This window comes from Enoplosus armatus, chromosome 20, assembly GCF_043641665.1.
Source record: "Enoplosus armatus isolate fEnoArm2 chromosome 20, fEnoArm2.hap1, whole genome shotgun sequence".
Lineage (NCBI taxonomy): Eukaryota > Metazoa > Chordata > Actinopteri > Centrarchiformes > Enoplosidae > Enoplosus > Enoplosus armatus.
The window spans coordinates 12,369,173-12,386,680 of record NC_092199.1 but is presented as its reverse complement, the minus strand read 5'-3'; the positions used below and the strand labels follow the sequence as shown (position 1 = coordinate 12,386,680).

At 43.0% G+C, this 17,508-nt stretch overlaps 2 protein-coding genes across 5 annotated transcripts; one reads left to right on the top strand and one right to left on the bottom strand.

The window, feature by feature from the left end:
• The first annotated feature begins 321 nt into the window (after positions 1-321).
• Positions 322-7,224, top strand: luc7l (LUC7-like (S. cerevisiae)). 4 transcript variants are annotated; one of them, XM_070927378.1, is made up of 11 exons: positions 472-484; positions 2,154-2,224; positions 3,339-3,433; positions 3,608-3,706; positions 4,088-4,198; positions 4,312-4,455; positions 4,578-4,754; positions 4,929-5,017; positions 5,128-5,157; positions 5,258-5,419; positions 5,948-7,224. In XM_070927378.1, the coding sequence occupies exons 4-11, from the start codon at positions 3,611-3,613 to the stop codon at positions 6,066-6,068; spliced, it is 930 nt and encodes a 309-aa protein (XP_070783479.1). In that variant the 5' UTR covers positions 472-484; positions 2,154-2,224; positions 3,339-3,433; positions 3,608-3,610; the 3' UTR covers positions 6,069-7,224. The 4 variants fall into 4 exon arrangements, with proteins under 4 accessions (XP_070783477.1, XP_070783476.1, XP_070783479.1 ...); XM_070927376.1 differs by lacking the exon at positions 2,154-2,224 and having other exon boundaries at positions 322-484; positions 5,258-5,401; XM_070927375.1 differs by lacking the exon at positions 2,154-2,224 and having other exon boundaries at positions 322-484.
• Positions 7,214-16,957, bottom strand: LOC139303530 (epidermal growth factor receptor kinase substrate 8-like protein 1). The gene is made up of 19 exons (XM_070927373.1): positions 16,851-16,957; positions 15,795-15,871; positions 15,531-15,689; positions 15,295-15,444; positions 15,096-15,178; positions 13,827-13,939; positions 13,502-13,557; positions 13,273-13,402; positions 13,067-13,152; positions 12,915-12,989; positions 11,567-11,715; positions 10,767-10,911; positions 10,116-10,153; positions 9,920-10,028; positions 9,659-9,784; positions 9,342-9,498; positions 8,557-8,719; positions 8,235-8,367; positions 7,214-7,741 (listed from the first exon to the last, which is right to left on the bottom strand). Exons 2-19 carry the CDS (start codon positions 15,822-15,824, stop codon positions 7,655-7,657), a joined length of 1,989 nt encoding a protein of 662 aa, XP_070783474.1. The 5' UTR covers positions 15,825-15,871; positions 16,851-16,957; the 3' UTR covers positions 7,214-7,654.
• Between the last annotated feature and the right edge of the window lie 551 nt (positions 16,958-17,508).

The window sequence follows — 17,508 nt, the reverse complement described above, 5'->3', positions numbered from 1 at the left end:
ACTATGACACGAACCTTCCTTTACCTAAATATAACTTGTAGTTGGGGGAGCTACCAGGGGAAAGGCAGCCTGTGAGTAGCTGCTGTCTGAGAGGCAAAGCACGGGGCAAAATAATCCGCCATACAGCCACTATTGGGTTCAAGCCGCTCTGATTGGTTAATTTACTTGTTCTCAAACGTTACGATTGGTCAATTTAATACCAATAGCCCTCCCTTTAGCGTTTGCTAAACGGAACTATTAACAGCAGGCCCTGTCGTCATTTCCCTAATGTTAAACGGAAACTGGCGAGTCCATGAAATAGAGAAAAGCTGCGAGGGGTGATGCTTGGACGAATAAATAATCAAATAACCTAACAAAAACACTAAGGAACTGTTTTCAGTTGCTTAATTTTTATATAGCGCCGTCGACGGAAGACCTACAACAATGTCTGCCCAAGCTCAAATGAGAGCTTTGCTCGACCAGCTAATGGGAACGGCGAGGGATGGTGAGTTGCCGTAGCATGCTAGCTGAGCTAGCTAGCTAGCCAAGATGGAGCCACAACTGAGGCTGGCTTGTGTTGGTGTGTGATGGACAGACCTGCATGAATGGATGTACTGCAGAGGGCTGTGTAAATACAGTAACGTTAGATTCAAGTAGCCTTTACGGATTAACGTTAAGATTTAATGTTTGTATCCACTTTGGCTCATTTTAATTCAAAAAGTTGTCACGTTTTTAGTTTCGCCTTCACCACTTAAAGCGTTAGCTAACCAAATTCCTAGCTAGTAGCTAAGTTAGCAAACGCTACTGTTTATTGTGAAGTTACGGAACCGTCAGGCACCGTGCTAACTTACCTAGCATTAAACGATATTCAACAATTTGTCAGTTCTTGGCATTAATCAGAATTTAACTAGTTCCGTGAATAACGTTAACGCTCCTGCGTTACATTCATAGTATTCACAGTTTATACACTTTTAAAGGACACGCAGGTTAGATGTTGCATTAGGCCTATCAGTTGTTGCTGAATCAACATGCTTAATGAATCTGGTTATTCAACTGATAAATTGGATGATTGCTAACGTCACAATGTGAAAAGTGTCTGTGGAAAAATGCAAAAGCATAATAACCGCTCAAGCTCAACAGTGCAACGTTTTTAGTAGTGAAAGAAGTACTCACGATAAAGTAAAAGTCCTGTATTCATGATGTTAATCAAGTAAAACCCCACAAGTAAGATCAGCTAAATGTGTTTGAAGTATTAAATGCCCAAACACTTATTATACAGTAGAATGGGCCCTGTCAGGGCTACGTTGTATTTTTTGATAATTACTTATCACCTATGCATGTAGTAAGCACTTTAATGTTGTATCTGGTTTAATGTGGGGCTAGTCTGAACTACATTTGTATATTGTTGGGTAGTTTATTTCACAAGATCATATTTGCATCATATGTTATATTGTAAGTTGATCATGTTTTAAAAACCATCATCAGATATGTGACCTGTAACTGCAGCTGTCAGATAAATGTAGGGAGTAAAAAGTACAATATTTGCCTCTGAAATTTAGTAGACATAACATTGCATAAAATGGAAATACTCAAGTCAGGTTTTAAGTACCTTTTCAAATTGTACTTGATTTTATTAATCGGTCTGCTGTAAATCATAATTTTGTCTTAATTGGTTGGTCCAGATTCGGCATTAACTAGGACAAATTGTGCACCAACATGATTGCTTGGTACTTAAATAGATAATAATAGTAGCCTATGTAGTGGACCTGACAAATGCAAATTTATTAAAAATAAATGAATACTATTATCCTGATATTAGAACTAGTGTTGTCTGAGTGGGTGCTTTGACAAGCTAAAATACATTTGTGATTGCTTCCAGCCATTTGGATACAGACATTAAAAGGTAAATCAGCTGTCTAGTCTGATTGTCATGAGCAGAAACTGACAGCGTATTGCTGCCCTGCCATTTTATGAATCAGAGGTTCACCCTGACAGCTGATGGAATAGAACTGCAGCCCTGTGGATTATCTTTTAACAATTCAATCTGTACAGTTAAAGTGAATTTGTGTTGTGAGTTTGTGGGTGTATGTGTGATGAGATTGATATCAAATTCTTCCCATACATTTGTTGCATACAAACTGAACAATTGTGGCCCCTTTATTTTATTCATTAAGGTTCAGTGTATCTTTGCCAGCCTACATCAATCTGCAAAGGAGTTGCAGAAAAGCCTCATGTTCATCGAGCCGTGAGTCACACATAATTTTTAAAGCTGTTATGATGAATATCCAAACAATTTGTTTGCCTTCCGGAAGTTATTGTAGCCTTTTTTTAAATCACACAAATGGGTATATCTTCAGTGGCACTAGAATTACAATTTGGAGTAGTGTTATGCAGCTTGAGCTAAGACGTCTGATCGCGCTGAATCCAAACGAGCAGTTTTCCATTAGACGTCTATTTTCAGAAGGCAATTTTAGCAGTCATCGAAACAAAACCTTTGCACACATCCTTTACAATCTGACTTGTGTATGACTCCCAACTTCTTACTACAGGTATGGGCAAGAAAACTGTTCCCATTTATACTTTTCTACAGCGGGTTTAAAATTCTGCAGCTGAGGTCTTGAAGATGCAGAAGGGTACAGTATGTGGTGCAGATCGCAGTGTGTATAAACTAAATATTTTTCTTGGATTTTTTTTTTTTTTTTTTAATTCCTTTTCAATGTTTCATATTTGTAAAAGGCTTGGCTGGAACACTTGTCTGAAATGTTTACATTTCTTATCACAGTCTTAGTAGCAGTCTTTCCTACATAGTCAAATGTAATGGAAACAAAATCAAGGTAGCTTTGTTCACACCCAATTGAATCTACTAGGTTTATAGTTATCTACCAGTATTGTGCCCCTATTAGGCGAATCTCATAATGCTCCACATTTACAGAGTAGAAATTGAGCCTTATCACAAGTTAAACTGAGTTGAGGCTCTGACATTGCCACATTTTGTATTGAGGTTGGGGTAAGGTAAGCACCAGGATCAAGAGGAAGTACCATATACATGCACACACGTAACTTTTGCTTCTTCAATCTTGACAGAGAAATATATAATAAATGTAGTTCAGCAGAGGCACAGTTACTTTATTACTGGTACAGAAATACAATGTACACTCATGTAAAACGTTGACAATCAGAAATAGTATTGGTTTTCACTCGTTTAGGTGGGCACAATCCTTGAATGCAGTTATAGTGACGCATATCTGCCCAATTAATGTAGGGCTGTTGCAGTAATGTATATTAAAGCACTGGATACCTCGCCCTTGCTAACAAGTATGTGAGGTCCTTCTCACTGGTTGTTTTTTGGACTGTTTCAGGAGATGAAACGCGACAGAGGGTGAAGTTCACTGACGAGCGAGTCTGCAAAAGTCATCTTCTAAACTGCTGTCCACATGACATCCTGTCTGGAACCGTAAGTGGCCTGCAATTTAGGTCTGCTCACCCAAAAATGAATCTAGGGTCTATTTCACAGAACATCAGTAAAATGCAGAGAGAAGAAAGAACTAAATCATGTACTGAAACCGATCATTCATTCATATTTGAATTTGTGTAGCTTGAGTCACATCTGCTTGTCTTTTGGTGATAGCGTATGGACCTGGGAGAGTGCACGAAGATCCATGACCTGGCACTTCGGGCAGATTATGAAATTGCCTCCAAGGAAAGAGACCTGTTCTTCGAGCTTGATGTAAGTGATGCAAGTAAATAATGTGAATAATGCAGGTGTGCTGACACACAATGAAGCACAGATTAGCTGTTGGTGTGGGGTAAGTGGGCTGGCTTTGCAAGTCACAGCTATATACTTGCTGTTGCTTTTAGTATTAAAGTCAAGTGGTAAACAGCTAGTAAACAGTAGTTTCAGCTCACACTGCCCTGTTTCTAAATCCAAACTCAAAATCTTAAATCAGCTAATTTGGCTATTTGTAACAGTTACTGTTGCATTTGTGGAGACGTAGCTTGTGGCTCAGTCAGACGAAACTGAAAGTCCCCTGTATGCATATATATACAAATCCACCAATTCACATATTTAAGTCTGTTTTTCTATCAACAAATGTTCTCACTCCTAAAGGCGGTCGATCACCTGGAGTCATTCATTGCTGACTGTGACCGGAGGACAGAACTAGCCAAGAAACGCCTGGCTGAGACCCAAGAAGAGATCAGTGCTGAGGTGGCAGCAAAGGTGAGTGACATGTATTACATTCACACCTCGTATGACCAGAGTCTCTAACTTTTCCATGCAGCATCTACTTTGTGTTTTGTGGTGTAAATTGAGTTGTTTGTGCTGTGTTGCAGGCAGAGAAGGTTCATGAGCTGAATGAGGAAATAGGGAAGCTCCTGGCCAAGGCAGAGCAGCTCGGAGCCGAGGGAAATGTCGACGAGGCCCAGAAGGTCCTGCAGGAAGTGGAGAAGGTCCGCACCAGGAAGAAGGATGCAGAGGTGAGGAAGGAGTACCTGGGAGGTACTTCCAGTTTAGGATGACGTGGTGCTTTTCCTTGTATTAATAATTCCATCTTCTGATCCTTTAATTCTTCTCTTGTTTCTATAATGTCTCTCCTCAGGAAGAGTACAGAAACTCCATGCCGGCCTCCAGCTTCCAGCAGCAGAAGCTTCGGGTGTGCGAGGTGTGCTCTGCTTACCTGGGTCTCCATGACAATGATCGTCGTTTGGCCGACCATTTTGGTGGGAAGCTTCATCTAGGTTTCATCCAGATCAGAGAGAAACTGGACCAACTAAAGGTATGTCCCACCATGTACACTCTAAAGCCATTACTACAAAAATCCTAAATGAATTACGAGTATATAGGAGTGACCTGAGGCTGATTATAAGAAAAAAAATGGGTCAAACTGTCTTGAGGTTTGGATGAAGATGGTTTCACCTCTAATTGAGAACTGTGTTTTTATTTTGATCAGAAAACGGTGGTCGACAAGCAGGAGAAAAGGAACCAGGAGCGCTTGAAGAGACGAGAAGAGAGGGAGAAAGAGGAAAAGATGAAGAAGAGGTGAGTGCAGACATTTAAAACCCTGGTGATATTTATGGAAGCTCATTTGTTGTGTGAAGTGTGTGTTTTACTGTTCAAACTTATGGTTTTGGCATCCACTTATTTCATAGGACCAGATCACGGAGCAGAGAGCATAGAAGGTAATCCATCTATCATCTATCTACATTTTAAATCAGTCGTTCTGATTTGATTTGACTATCTGAGGCACATTATAACTCATGTGTTTTCTATTTTTATCAGGTCTCGTTCTCGCGACCGCAGAAGGAGGCGCTCGCGCTCCACGTCACGAGACAAGCGCCGCTCGCGCTCGCGCTCCAGGGAGAGGAGAAGGAGGCATCGCAGCCGATCCCGTTCTCGCAGCCGAGGACACCGTCACAGCCACGAGCAGAGTTCCAAACACAAGTAAGTACACAACAAAGCTCACACGGTTCACACCGAGCCCCCGCTGAATGTTACTCCAAGAAAAAGCTCCAACACGTTTGTCACGTGGATGCACATGTTTTGTTTTTCACGACTTCAGCTGTTTCAGACGGTGTGTGTGTGTGTGTGTGTGTGTGTGTGTGTGTGTGTGTGTGTGTGTGTGTGTGTGTGTGTGTGTGTGTGTGTGTGTGTGTGTGTGTGTGTGTGTGTGTGTGTGTGTGTGTGTGTGCAGAGAAAGGTGACAGGCAGGTTATGACAAGATAAGCTTCCACATAAACAACAAACTGCATCACTCAGCAGTCAACATCACATTAAATGGTGACACACCTCATTCTCCATTTTTATTTTGGCAGAAGCTTGGAAGTTTGCACGTGTATAATCTCTCTCTGGCAGATTAATAAGCAGGGTTTTGCACACTCGTGGTCATAAATCTGAAACACACTCTCCTTTTGTCTTCTTGCTTGTACTTGTGTTACTTCCCTGAATATCTCGTACTGTCTCGTCACTCAGGTCGTCCAGGGACCGAGAGCGCTCGTCCAGAGACAGGTCACGGGAGCGAGACAGAAGGGACGGCATGAACGGCAGGTCGGACTCCCGCCGGGCAGACGACAGGGACATGGGGGACCTCTGAAGACCAAACTCCATCAATCATGACACACAACCTCCTCCTGTCTCTCTCACCCGCCTGTCCATTTATAATAACCTAATGTTACACACAGTCCTTGCCTTGACCCCTTTGTTCTCCCGCCTGCCTCCTTTCTTTGCTTTAACAGTTAATGCATCCGACCCAGAGTGTACCTGAAATACTTTATGGATTACAATTTCTTGTATCAAATATATCAGAAGATTGCATTTGGATGGGGGGGGGGGGGGGTGGTTAGTTATTGATCAGTAGTGGAGTGTATTGTAATACCCACATCTGTAATTTGGTGGCTGTCTGTATCCAATACATCCCATGTCTTGTTAGAAACTACCCTACAACAGAAAAAGCAACCATAAACTGTTGGACTGAAGCCTAAAATGTAACTGACCCGTATTATTTTATTATCGACTGATGGTCTTTTGATATAGAATCTGTCTGTAAATATGTTTTGGGCCTACTGATTGTCTGAAAAGCCTCGTCTTATCAACACGTTTGCTTTTTGTCTTTATCTCCCTCTGTAGATGTCTTTTCAGCAGCTCCTGGTAAACGGCACTAGTTGACGCACAGCTTGAGCGCCGTTCTTGAATGTCTGTCCACATATACTTAGTTTACGAAAGCCCAGTTAAAGTTTTTAGGAGCCCAATTCAAAACCAAAAGGTTTTAAAGTTGCGAGTATTTGTATCAACCTTATTTCTCCTATTGTCCACTTTTCTTTATAATTAATCCAGTTTTATTTTATGCCGTCAGTAGAGAAGGGAATCTGTTTGGTTGAGAGTTTGGCCAGTATAAGTGCGTGCTGGTTTTTGAAGTCTCTTGTTTCATAATTTGTTTCTATATCTTGATTTCTTTTATTTAAAATAATGAAAATAAATGGTAACTTCAAAGTTAGTGTCGGCATGTGAAGCAGTAGGTTCATAAATGATACATTGGAAATTCAGTACTATAACTGTACATACCTTTTTATTAGAAAAGTCATGAGTTGAAATTTTGGCACAATTTGGACAAATTCCTTTGTAGATTTATAACTGCAAACAGATTTTAATGGATGCATTGCTTTACCTAATGTGTGAAGTCATATCTGTTTATGTTCTGCTGGAAATCTTTCTTTAAAAGTCTCAATTAAAAAAAACTCCCACCATTCAAATGTTTATTGTCTCCTGGTTCTTGCCGAGGTCTTTCTCAGGGTTGAATTATTAAACAAGTATTTTATAAACAAGATAAATACATTTCATTTAAGCTAGTCCTTACCAACTAGGCAGAAATGAGACTGAAGAAAACTTCACATCCAAATCAACAACATGCATTACAAGTAGTGTACTTTAATGTTAAATATTTTATCTGAACAGTGCCTGTTTGCATTAAAAGCATGCATTTCTGATTCACTGCCAAATACTTTGGTTTGAAACTGCAGTAATTATGGCCTCCACACACTGTGTCAGGTGGTCAAGTCACTGTTACACGTTTGTTCTCTGGTGGATACAATTAATAATTCAAGAGTTCACTCTTCAGTGTCAACACTACCAGAAGAGCACAATCCTTCATTTGAAAGTCGTCCCGATGTCGACGCCTGCTGCTCATAATGTGCTGCTCTCCAGCTTCAGATCAACCTTCATCTTCTGTTTCTCCATGACCGCCTCCAGCTCTGTGGCTCTGCGGGCGTCCTGTAGAGAGCAGGAGCAAATAAGGACACATGAAGGTAAAAGACTCTGTGTTTTTATTAACGAGAACGCTGCATGGTAACAAAAAAGATCTATGTAGTTTAGCATCTGATATTTGCACAGGTTTAAAATGCAACAGAGTTGGAAAGGTGTTAATGTGGCCTACAGGGCACACTATGACACGGCTACTTAGCAAAGACATCATTTAACGTGCCATTTCAAAAGTAAGTCACAAAATACAGTCGAGACCTGTTCTGACACGAGGTAACTTCTGCCTTTGGTAACCAATAAGTGATGCTACAGATTGTTTCCCCAGTCACCTGCTTGCAACATCGATTACACTCTTTTCTCTTTGCTTGCTGTCAAAAATAGTTTTCTCTGCACACTGAATTATTAGTTACTGCTTGATTACTGGTTACATTTGTTGTGTGTTTACTAATTGTTTAAAAACAGGGAAATAAGGCTGTAAAGTAGCCGTAATGTCCCTTTAATTTACCTCCAGCAGTGCTTTCTGCACAGTGAGCTGGCTGTACACTCTGGCGCCCTCGTCTGGAATCACAGCTCGTAGCTCCTCCTTGTTGAGTGAGAAGAGCTGTGCCCCCGTCAGCACTCCCAAACATGACACCGTCCTGAGGACAGAAAATACAAATGACTCCAGAGTCAGACTCTAGACAGTTAAACCTCTCCTGGATAAGGACGGAAAGGAATTTTCACTCATTTCCTTTCAAGCTGTCTATCAGTGTCAAAGGACAGAGGGCACTCATGAATAAATGACATTGTAAACAGGTCTGTAGTCAGCAGGTTGTGACGTTACTCACGGTTCACTGAAGCCCTTCCCTCGCAGCCACTCGGCCACCTCCTCGGGAGGAGAGTGGTAGTCCAGAGGAACAGAGGTCTCTGAGGAACGAGGGATGACCAGAGGTTTGTTCAGATTCTTTCCATTGGTCAGCCTCTGGAGCAGCTCGTCGTTCATCAGCATAACTGAAAAGATTACAAGTGATAGAAATAATGAGGATATTCAAGTAATTGCATGGCTCAGTAGGGAGAAAACGGGGGTACATTTTCTTTTTGCTTAATTCACTTTTTACTTAAATGTTGCACTTCCTAAATATGTGACAGTGGTGACAGTAAACATGAGTAATCTGTTTCCTTAAAGTCCTCAGAAAAGTTGTAATTTGAAGTGAAGAAAATTCGACTACAAGTCAGTGACGCTGGACAAACTCCATCTGCTGAGGAAGCTTGTGTGATGTGTTCAAAAGATCCAGAACAGCTACTAAAGGGACCTTGTGGCGGGATTGTTTTTATTCAGTTTGAGTCTTCTTCTCATTCTTTTAGAGTTGAGAAAGATCTGTTTTAACACTGTTCTTTAAAATCTCAGTAGCATTAACTGTGTACAATTAGTTTAGAAAGAGTTCCAGCACTCCCTCTACTGTCCATCCATTATTTGTCTTTGTGCTTTAGTCTCTGAGTCACACTCACACACACACACACACAGTAACTGTGCCAGAGGCACTCTAGGACGTCATAGCTCCCTATATTCGCCTCACCACAGCATTAACATGACACATCTGCGCCTCCTACACAAACGCATACAGCTCGGTACCTTTGTTATCTGTGTCCTCTGCAGCTGGTACATGTTGGCTGTATGCTGGTAAGCTGTGCGGGCGCTGGGGGGAGGAGTGGGAGGGGGCCTGGGGTGGAGCAGGAGGGCTGGGTGGGACCGCGGAGAAAGTCTTGGCGAGGGGAGGCGGAGCTGGAGCCTGAAGGAATGAACGGAGAGAGGAAAATAACACTGGAATTCAGTCAGGTGTGTGTAGGTGAGAGCACCTCGTGCTTGAGTGATTCACGTGTGTAGGCATGCGTGTGTGTGTGTGTGTGTGTGTGTGTGTGTGTGTGTGTGTGTGTATGTTTGTGTCTTACACTGGGGGGTCTGGGGGTGACGGGGCTGTCTATGTGAGCCATGGGTTCCAGGATGTTGAAGGGAACAAACCCGATCTGGTTGAAGCGGTTACGACACTTCCACCAGCGCTTGGAGGATTCAACCACCTGTCAGAGTTGCCATCAGTCAACCACTGTATGTACGTGCATGCACACTTTCCTACAGGCGTCATGATGGGTTCCTGAATGCACCATGAACACCCCTCACTGTGTGATTTCACATGAATTACATGACTTCATTACCTCGAGTGTCTCCCCCTGCTGCACTGAAAGCTCACTGCTGTTCCTGGCTATGAAGTCGTAGGTGCAGCTGTAGACTCTCTCAGGCTCTGGTGGGAATGTGCTGCCATCCCTGAGAGGAACAGAGACACACGCTGTTCACTCATGCAGTGCTAAATTGTAGCAGCTAATTGATTTGCTTCTTAAGGATTTGACCTACGTTTCATCGCTGACGCGGCTGTCTGGAGGTCCGACTAGCTGAGGTGGCGGAAAACGACATGGGCATTGATGAATACACAGCACACATAAAGGCATGAACAGGTAAGGGTTCATTCACAAAATAAAAGACTCACGAGTTCAATTAACATGCAAGCTGCTTGTACAGCGAGAGCTTTGACAATTTCCTCTTTTATGAGGACAAGACGGATTAGGCAGCTTGTCAAGAGAGTCAAAATATCAGCACTATTGATAACCACAACATATGCCAAATATAAGCCTCAGCAACAGTTAAAATTCAAAAAGTCAGGGACTGACAGACACGTTCCAAACAGCACAAAACCGCAGCCACTCACATATAATAGTAAATTCATGAAATCGTTTATAACCAAGGCCAACACAAAAATATGTATTACTTGATAAAAGAAGCACAAAACCTGGAGCCCTGAGCAATGCAGAGAAAGTGAGATGATAGTTGGATGGGTGATTTTTTCAGCAGGGAGGTGAAAACAGGGTTGCATTTAGAGAGCAAACATAAAATACATTTTAAAAAAAGGGTTCAACCTCTGTGCTGTACTTTAACACACACATATTTCGAGTGCTCCTCTCTTTTGACACACAGTGGAGCGTAGTGTAGTGTGTAGGTATTCCATACCTCTTGTTTCACTCGGAGGTCTTCATGTTTGTGCTGTGACTCAACCGGATCCTCCCAAACCTGCCCGTCTGCTCTCTGGGCTTCCGGCTTCCAACCGTCCAAGAAGACGGGGGCGTACGGAGCGACAGGCCCTCTGAGCTGAGAGCTGAGAGAGAGAGCACAAAGAGTCACTGCATCGCTCCGCGTTTTACTTTACAGTGAGACCAAAACTATGATTACTGTTAAACGGTTTGGAAGTTAATACCAATGCTTACATTTTGGTTTTAAAGCTGCCTGTAGCCACTATGTTGTGCCAAAACTAAACATCTTTGGATCACATTGGACCATTTTCATGCCTGAGAAATCCCCCTAAAACATGTGTTCAGTGCGGCCACCATTATTTTATTGTTGGCTGGGTGGAAAAATTTACTACACTAAAATCCCCCATTACAACTTTAAAAGATAATAAATCAAAAGAAATGCCACTGTAGGTTTTATGCTTTCATGCAGCTGTGTTCAGTGAAGAATCTCGGGAACGAGCAGCCAATATTTGCTTAGTGCATTTGATAATATAATATCTATCAGCTTGATTTATTGGTAAACAACTCTTAACTGTGAATTCAATAAATGTAATGAGATGAGACAAAAATAGCTTCATTACACCAGGAAAGGTTAGCTTGCACAATGACTATTATTGAATATCTCAGGAGAAGCCAGGCAAAATAAATAGAACTCGATTATGATTCTTGACAAAATGCATTTCATGTTACTTTAAAAAATACCAGTTACACCGGCGGACCTAGCGATGGGTGGTTACTGACCGTGGGAGTGTCCAGTTGGGACCCAGAGACGTCCACAGCTGCCTCTCCTCCTCGTTCAGGTTGTCTTGTAGCAGGGAAACGGCCGAGTTGGTCAGGGCAGGGCTGGACACTGAGGCTCCGAGACCTGGTCCCCCTGTAGTTTTCACCATCTGTGCACACCCAGATAAGACAAAACCAGTGTTCAGGTCTGATACTGAAAGTCTGAAATCACCGGTGTGTTAGAAAAAGTGACGTTGACAATATTCCTGTAATTTTCTACACTGATTCTACATATTATTTGATTATTAATTAAGCTGAACACAACTTTTCTTCTTCTGTGGGAGCACTGACAATCAACGCACACACACATACACACAAGCCTACTGGGTGGACCCCCCCCCCCACACACACACACACAGGTGAATAAGTGACATGCACAGTTCTCAGAGATATGAGGCTGTGTGTTTCCACTCAGGCGTGCCAGAATACACAGATCAAACACACCCTTTGATTCTCTTGGAGTGATTCATACCTGAACAGAAATAGTCAGGCAGAATTCTCTAAAGTTATATCAAACATCAACCGAGACACGCCTTAAATTCCATATCTGATGCTTCACATTTTATTTGAAATTCATTAAATTCTGCTTATATTTGAATTCAATTCTTTCAGTTTCTGCTGACTTGTGGCTTGCAGGGTCAAGAGTAAAGCTACATTATTGTTGTGGCTGGTAAATGTTATTATAACTAACATTTTGTCATATTGTCTAAACCTGATAGCGCTTGTTTTTAAAGAAAGTCACAGAGAAACCATTTGATACAGCACTGCTGCAATTCAAAGCAGCGCTGGGGGGGGGCATTTCAAGCAATAAGAGGGTCCATCTCAAGTGTTTGCACCAACAACACACGCCTGCGTGCAAACAGATCAAACAAATGCTGCGTTTATGGAGTGTTTGGGGTTTCAGTTGGGCCGACCCACGGGGACATGCCCTGTGTAAATACTGAATGGAACTTTCTGGAAACATTTCTCAACTACAGTGCCGCCTTTCCATTATTTTGACATGACACATGCTTTTTCACACTTGTGTCCAATAACAGCTCAGGGACAAACATACTGCCCATAACCTGGTTTTCAACCATTACCTTCAGGTACAACAACATCTATTATATATATCTCCAAATGTTATCTACACCTCTATCCTCCAGTGTAGGAAATGATGAGACATCATGACACACTAGATTTATTCTAAGACAATCGTCATGTCCCACCCAGGCTTCTTTTCTGTGCTGCTATAAAAGAGAGGTGTGTACAGCAACAACAGGTGTTGCCTCCACAGGATCGGCTGGGGGAGACGTAAGCGCTCACTCACCATATCCAAAGGTTTGAAGACATGGTGAACAAGCTCCTCTGATGATGGGTTGGAGATGGTGGATTTCAGACGGGCCTATAAAGAAACAAATGGAGGAACTTACTATGCAGCACAGTGAGGTAACCAATAAAGTGAAATGACAGAATACACACCAGCAGGCTGAAGCAATATTTGAATTTCTGGAAGATATCGATGAACTCCTCCTCAGGTGGAGGGCGGGCCTTTGCAGTGAGTAAATCTTCTGTTGCCCGGAAATGGTGATAAAGAAAGTACAAGAAAACAGAGCACCCACAGCGTTATCGGGAGCCATATCTGTGATGTGAATATCATCTGCAAAAGTCCCTCCGTGTCTTTTTACCTTCAGCAGTTTGCTTTTTGCTCCTCTTCTTTTTCTTCTTCCTCTGGCTCAGCACCGTCGCAGCCTCTGCGGTCTGCTGCAGCTTGGCCATGAAGTTCTCGATATCGTCGAAGCAGTGATTGAGGATCCCCTGAGGGAGGGAGGGAGGGAGAACCGGTTTGTTATGCTGTTCAGATATGAGTTACAGCCTGAAGAGACTCAAAAAGGTGAGGAGGAGGAGGAGGCGTACCACTTCTCTCTCTGCTCGCAGGAAGGAGATGTCGGGCCCGCCGTTCACGCCGTTTGCTGTTGTAGAGGAGAGGAGAGGATTCAGTCCATCCATGTTCATTCATGGCCCTGGACTTTGCTGCATTTGGAATTCCTGCCCCCTCTTTACCCTTGAACCCCCCCTACACACACACACAAACACACAAAGCAATCTCTGTGCTCCTAAATACCTCTCACTTCTCTCTTTTCCTTCCTGTTACCTTCTCATCATGTCAAATACTTTTCGGGCACAGAGCTTTAGTGTCATACACAAGCGTTCATGTGAAAATAAGCCTTTCTGTCCTTACCTCTGAGTCCGGGGTAAGGTGGAGGGTTGACTGGTGGGGGATTGGGAGCATGTGGGATTGGGGGGCTTGGGATTTCATAGGGGTCGATCATCTCTCCCCCACTCTGAGGAAGCCTAAAGGACGAGAGGAGAGTTTCAACCCTGCTGCACTCTCACAACATTGTACTGCAGCTAATGTTCTGATGGCAGCGAACATTCACTCGGTACCATCACAGCAAACACCCTTCAGTGGCTTAAAGAAGTCAAACAGACAGGCTCGTCCTCATTCTGCAGCCTCGGGACACTAGTCACAAGAGGAGGACATCTTTGATCAGCGAATCCAGCCAGACAACGCAGTCCTCTATCAATAGACAAAATGTGATACCTCTGAAATTCAACCCCACAGCCCTTATTCCACCATGACAGTACAGTAAACAGTCTGACTGTGCTTTCTCATGGCTGTCGCCTACATTGCACCCAACACTGTGCTTCAATCTAAATACTCCTTTTGAACAAATCAGCAACAAGCCAGTTTAAAATGCAAAAGACAAGGACGTGGATCACTGTATGTGAAAGCTTTCGTATGGTTGCCTACTCTCACACATACACACACAAGCTCTATGCAAATATAAAAAACTTCTCCGTTACTGAATCAGCCTCTAACCACAAAAAGTCCTTCCGTCAGTCTGTCTGTCCTACCACATGTGTCTGTCCTTCACGTGTCCTTTAAAGAGAAAACTTTTTCAAAGCACGTAAATCCACTCAGGCCCCCAAAGCCTGCACACCGCCACCGCCGTCGTTGTCCCTCCTCTGCTCTCTCTGCTTTCTGGCACAATGGCCTTGTCAGCCTCTGTCACACCTTTGTAAGTTATGTGGAAACCGGTAAAACAAGTCCTTCTCTCTCTCTCTCTCTCTCTCTCTCTCTCTCTCTCTCAGCTGTTTACACTGTCCTCTCTGTCTCTCTCTCTCTCTCTCTGACAGGTGGATGGTGGCTGCTTTGATTCAGTGGAAAATAAGACCTAATGGCAGTAAAAGAGGAAAGCAAACAGTTTAATGGGAGATGGGTCTGAATTATCATGTATTATCTGTGTCTGCCTTTGTTTTTCTGTTATCACTTGGCTCTCCATCAACCTGTTCCCGTACAATATGAATGCAAACACAGACATAAACACACTTACTTCCATTAAAACCATTGAAATTAGGCACTCAAAAGCTTGAATTTCACGAAGACCTGACATCAAGTAAAGTCTCAGATTTGTTGAGGAGCTTGTTATCGTGACATTCACTGTACCTGAGGGGATCAGGGAGCTTCTTACTCCTGCTGGCGGAAGAACCTGAAACCGCGCGTGCGATGTCGTCACAGATTTCCTCTGCCTGCGAGAATGAGAATCTGGATGTGGCATCACTTGTAAAACCTGAACCAGGACTGACGATTCAAAAGTGAGTCAGGCAGGACCAAACAGGAAGGCTGCTCAAGGGTTATTGCTCACCTTCACAGTCTCGCAGTTGAAGAAGTGAATGTCCGGCTTCTTTTGATCTGCACCTTGGCAGACCAGCAGGAGGAGGGATGGGAAGTGTTTCTCTGTGTTAATGGCGTCGCAGCGGAAGATGGATTTGAAGGAGTAGTTCTCCAGCTCGTCCTGCACAAGTAGATGCAACTGAAGGTCATTATCCATCATCCATTCACAACCTAAAGGCCTGTAGACCATCATGCATCTGCTCTCACCTGGCTCTGTATGTCTCGGAGATGAATGGCCTCCGCTCCAACGTCCAGGTACATCTGTTGACTCCACAGCTTTTTGTTCTGAGCCAGGAAGGAGAGACGTGACTGGGCCTCCTCCACCCCCTGCACGTCCCCGTCCTGGAGCGAGAATGTCAGCAGGTGCTGCAAGCAGGGAGACAGAAGTGAAGGATGAGGAAGTGAGGAAAAATGCATCTTAAAATTTCACTTCAGTCTTAAGAGTTAAGGTGTGTATGTGATAAGACTTACGTTAACAAGATGTCGTGAGATGTTTGTCATCTTTTGTCCACTCTGTCCAGTTAGAGCAGCTTTCTATGAACACACAGCTGGAGAGAGGGGATCAGAAAACATTTTAGGTGGAGTTACAAAGGGTGTTCTCAAACCTTTTATCCACTCCCAGCTGTAGATAGTTCGCCTGCTGCTGATGGTGTTGTTTTAAGGCAGGCAGCTTTAACCTTAGCTAGTCTTTCTCTAAGCTAACAAGTCTCAGCCAGTACCTGCGAAAGCAACACCCCCCACGTCAGCCTGTGCCTCTCTGTGCTTCACTAACCTGGGACTACGCTGCGTGAGCGAGCGAGCCGCCAAACCAGTCTGACGACAGTAATGTGTATCTCACCATTCAATCACAGGTTTCCAGTGACCATCACTACTGGAATCACTGGTATAAAGAGAGCAAACGTCCAGTATCACTTCCTCAAGACTGGTTTCATTAAAAAAAATACTTGACCAATATTTGTCTCCATCTTATTTCTTCATACAGTCAGTGCCAAAGTGCTGAGGTTGGTGTTGTATTCATCTATGGTGTAGTGTTTCAAAATAAAAGTCTCAGACAGTGCATGGCAATGTGTGCACACTATGCTTAAGTGAAAAAGTTAATATTGTATGTACAGTATGTACACTCTTCCGGTCATGTCCATATCACAACACAACTTGGGAGGAAAGAGGTCATGCTTTTGGCAGAATACTACAAATGTGTTGGGACATGAGCCTTGATTCAGTTAAAGTGTACCGGATGTTTTTGATTTCAGTAAATCCACATTAGCAGTTTGAAACTCCATCAACAACAAACAAACTTGAATTAACAGTGGTTACGCGTTTTCCAAGTAACTTGACAAATCACTACACAAATCCATCACTAGTGGCATCAAAAAACATCAAAAAAACATGTGACAAAGTTTCACACGATGTCTTTCAGTGCAGTCTCTGATTCATTACTGTACAAATCAGAATTCCTTTCTGAATAGACTTAAATGTTCCGACTACTACAGAGGATGATGATTGGAAATGGATGTTTGATCAACTTACCAGAATTAATAGGCTTCCAATACTTTGTTCCCGAACAGCTGTGTGTGTGTGTGTTCACGGACAGTAAAACCTGTCCTGTGTCTCAGCGTACCTGCAGGTATCTCACTCTCCTCTCTTTGGTATTGAAAGCTTTCACAGAGCAGCCCCGCCCAGTCTGCCACCCCACCTTAGAGATAAAAATATTTACTCACTCAGTCACCTGTTGGGACACATTTAGGAACATTGTGCAGGGACACAGCTACAACTGGCAAAGCTGAGGTCCTCTGTGTTTTCTCTTGGGATTTGGGATTGTTTGCAACCTGGGGGGGGGGGGGGGGGGGGGGGTTAAATGTAGGGTGGGTTAGGGTTAATTTGAAGATTTACCCATGGAGGGTTTTTATAGGCTGATTCCAATATTTGTAGATGTTATATACTTAAATTGGACCATTTTAAGCAAACAAATTAAATAAAGATTCCCCATTTACTCACCAGCATATTATTCCAGCAGTGTGGAGAAGGTTTTGAACACCATTTAAACCTTAATGTTGGGAAATAAAACTTACAGGAAATATAATTGCAACAGTTGCCTTATGTCTTCAGACTTTCAGAAAGTTACAGCACCTTGGAAATAAAACTAAACATCTTTACATGTGGTAAGGGCATCCATAAACACATGGAG

What these genes read in the sequence shown, in the direction of transcription:
- luc7l (XM_070927375.1), top strand. Translation starts at nt 424, where the DNA reads ATGTCTGCCCAAGCTCAAATGAGAGCTTTGCTCGACCAGCTAATGGGA. An exon ending in CCAGGAAGAAGGATGCAGAG is followed by an intron (nt 4,456 to 4,577) that starts GTGAGGAAGGAG and finishes GTCTCTCCTCAG; the next exon opens with GAAGAGTACAGAAACTCCAT. An exon ending in GAGCAGAGTTCCAAACACAA is followed by an intron (nt 5,420 to 5,947) that starts GTAAGTACACAA and finishes CTCGTCACTCAG; the next exon opens with GTCGTCCAGGGACCGAGAGC.
- LOC139303530 (XM_070927373.1), bottom strand. Translation starts at nt 15,824, where the DNA reads ATGACAAACATCTCACGACATCTTGTTAAC. An exon ending in AATATTGCTTCAGCCTGCTG is followed by an intron (nt 12,990 to 13,066) that starts GTGTGTATTCTG and finishes GTTTCTTTATAG; the next exon opens with GCCCGTCTGAAATCCACCAT. An exon ending in TGCAGAAAGCACTGCTGGAG is followed by an intron (nt 7,742 to 8,234) that starts GTAAATTAAAGG and finishes TGCTCTCTACAG; the next exon opens with GACGCCCGCAGAGCCACAGA.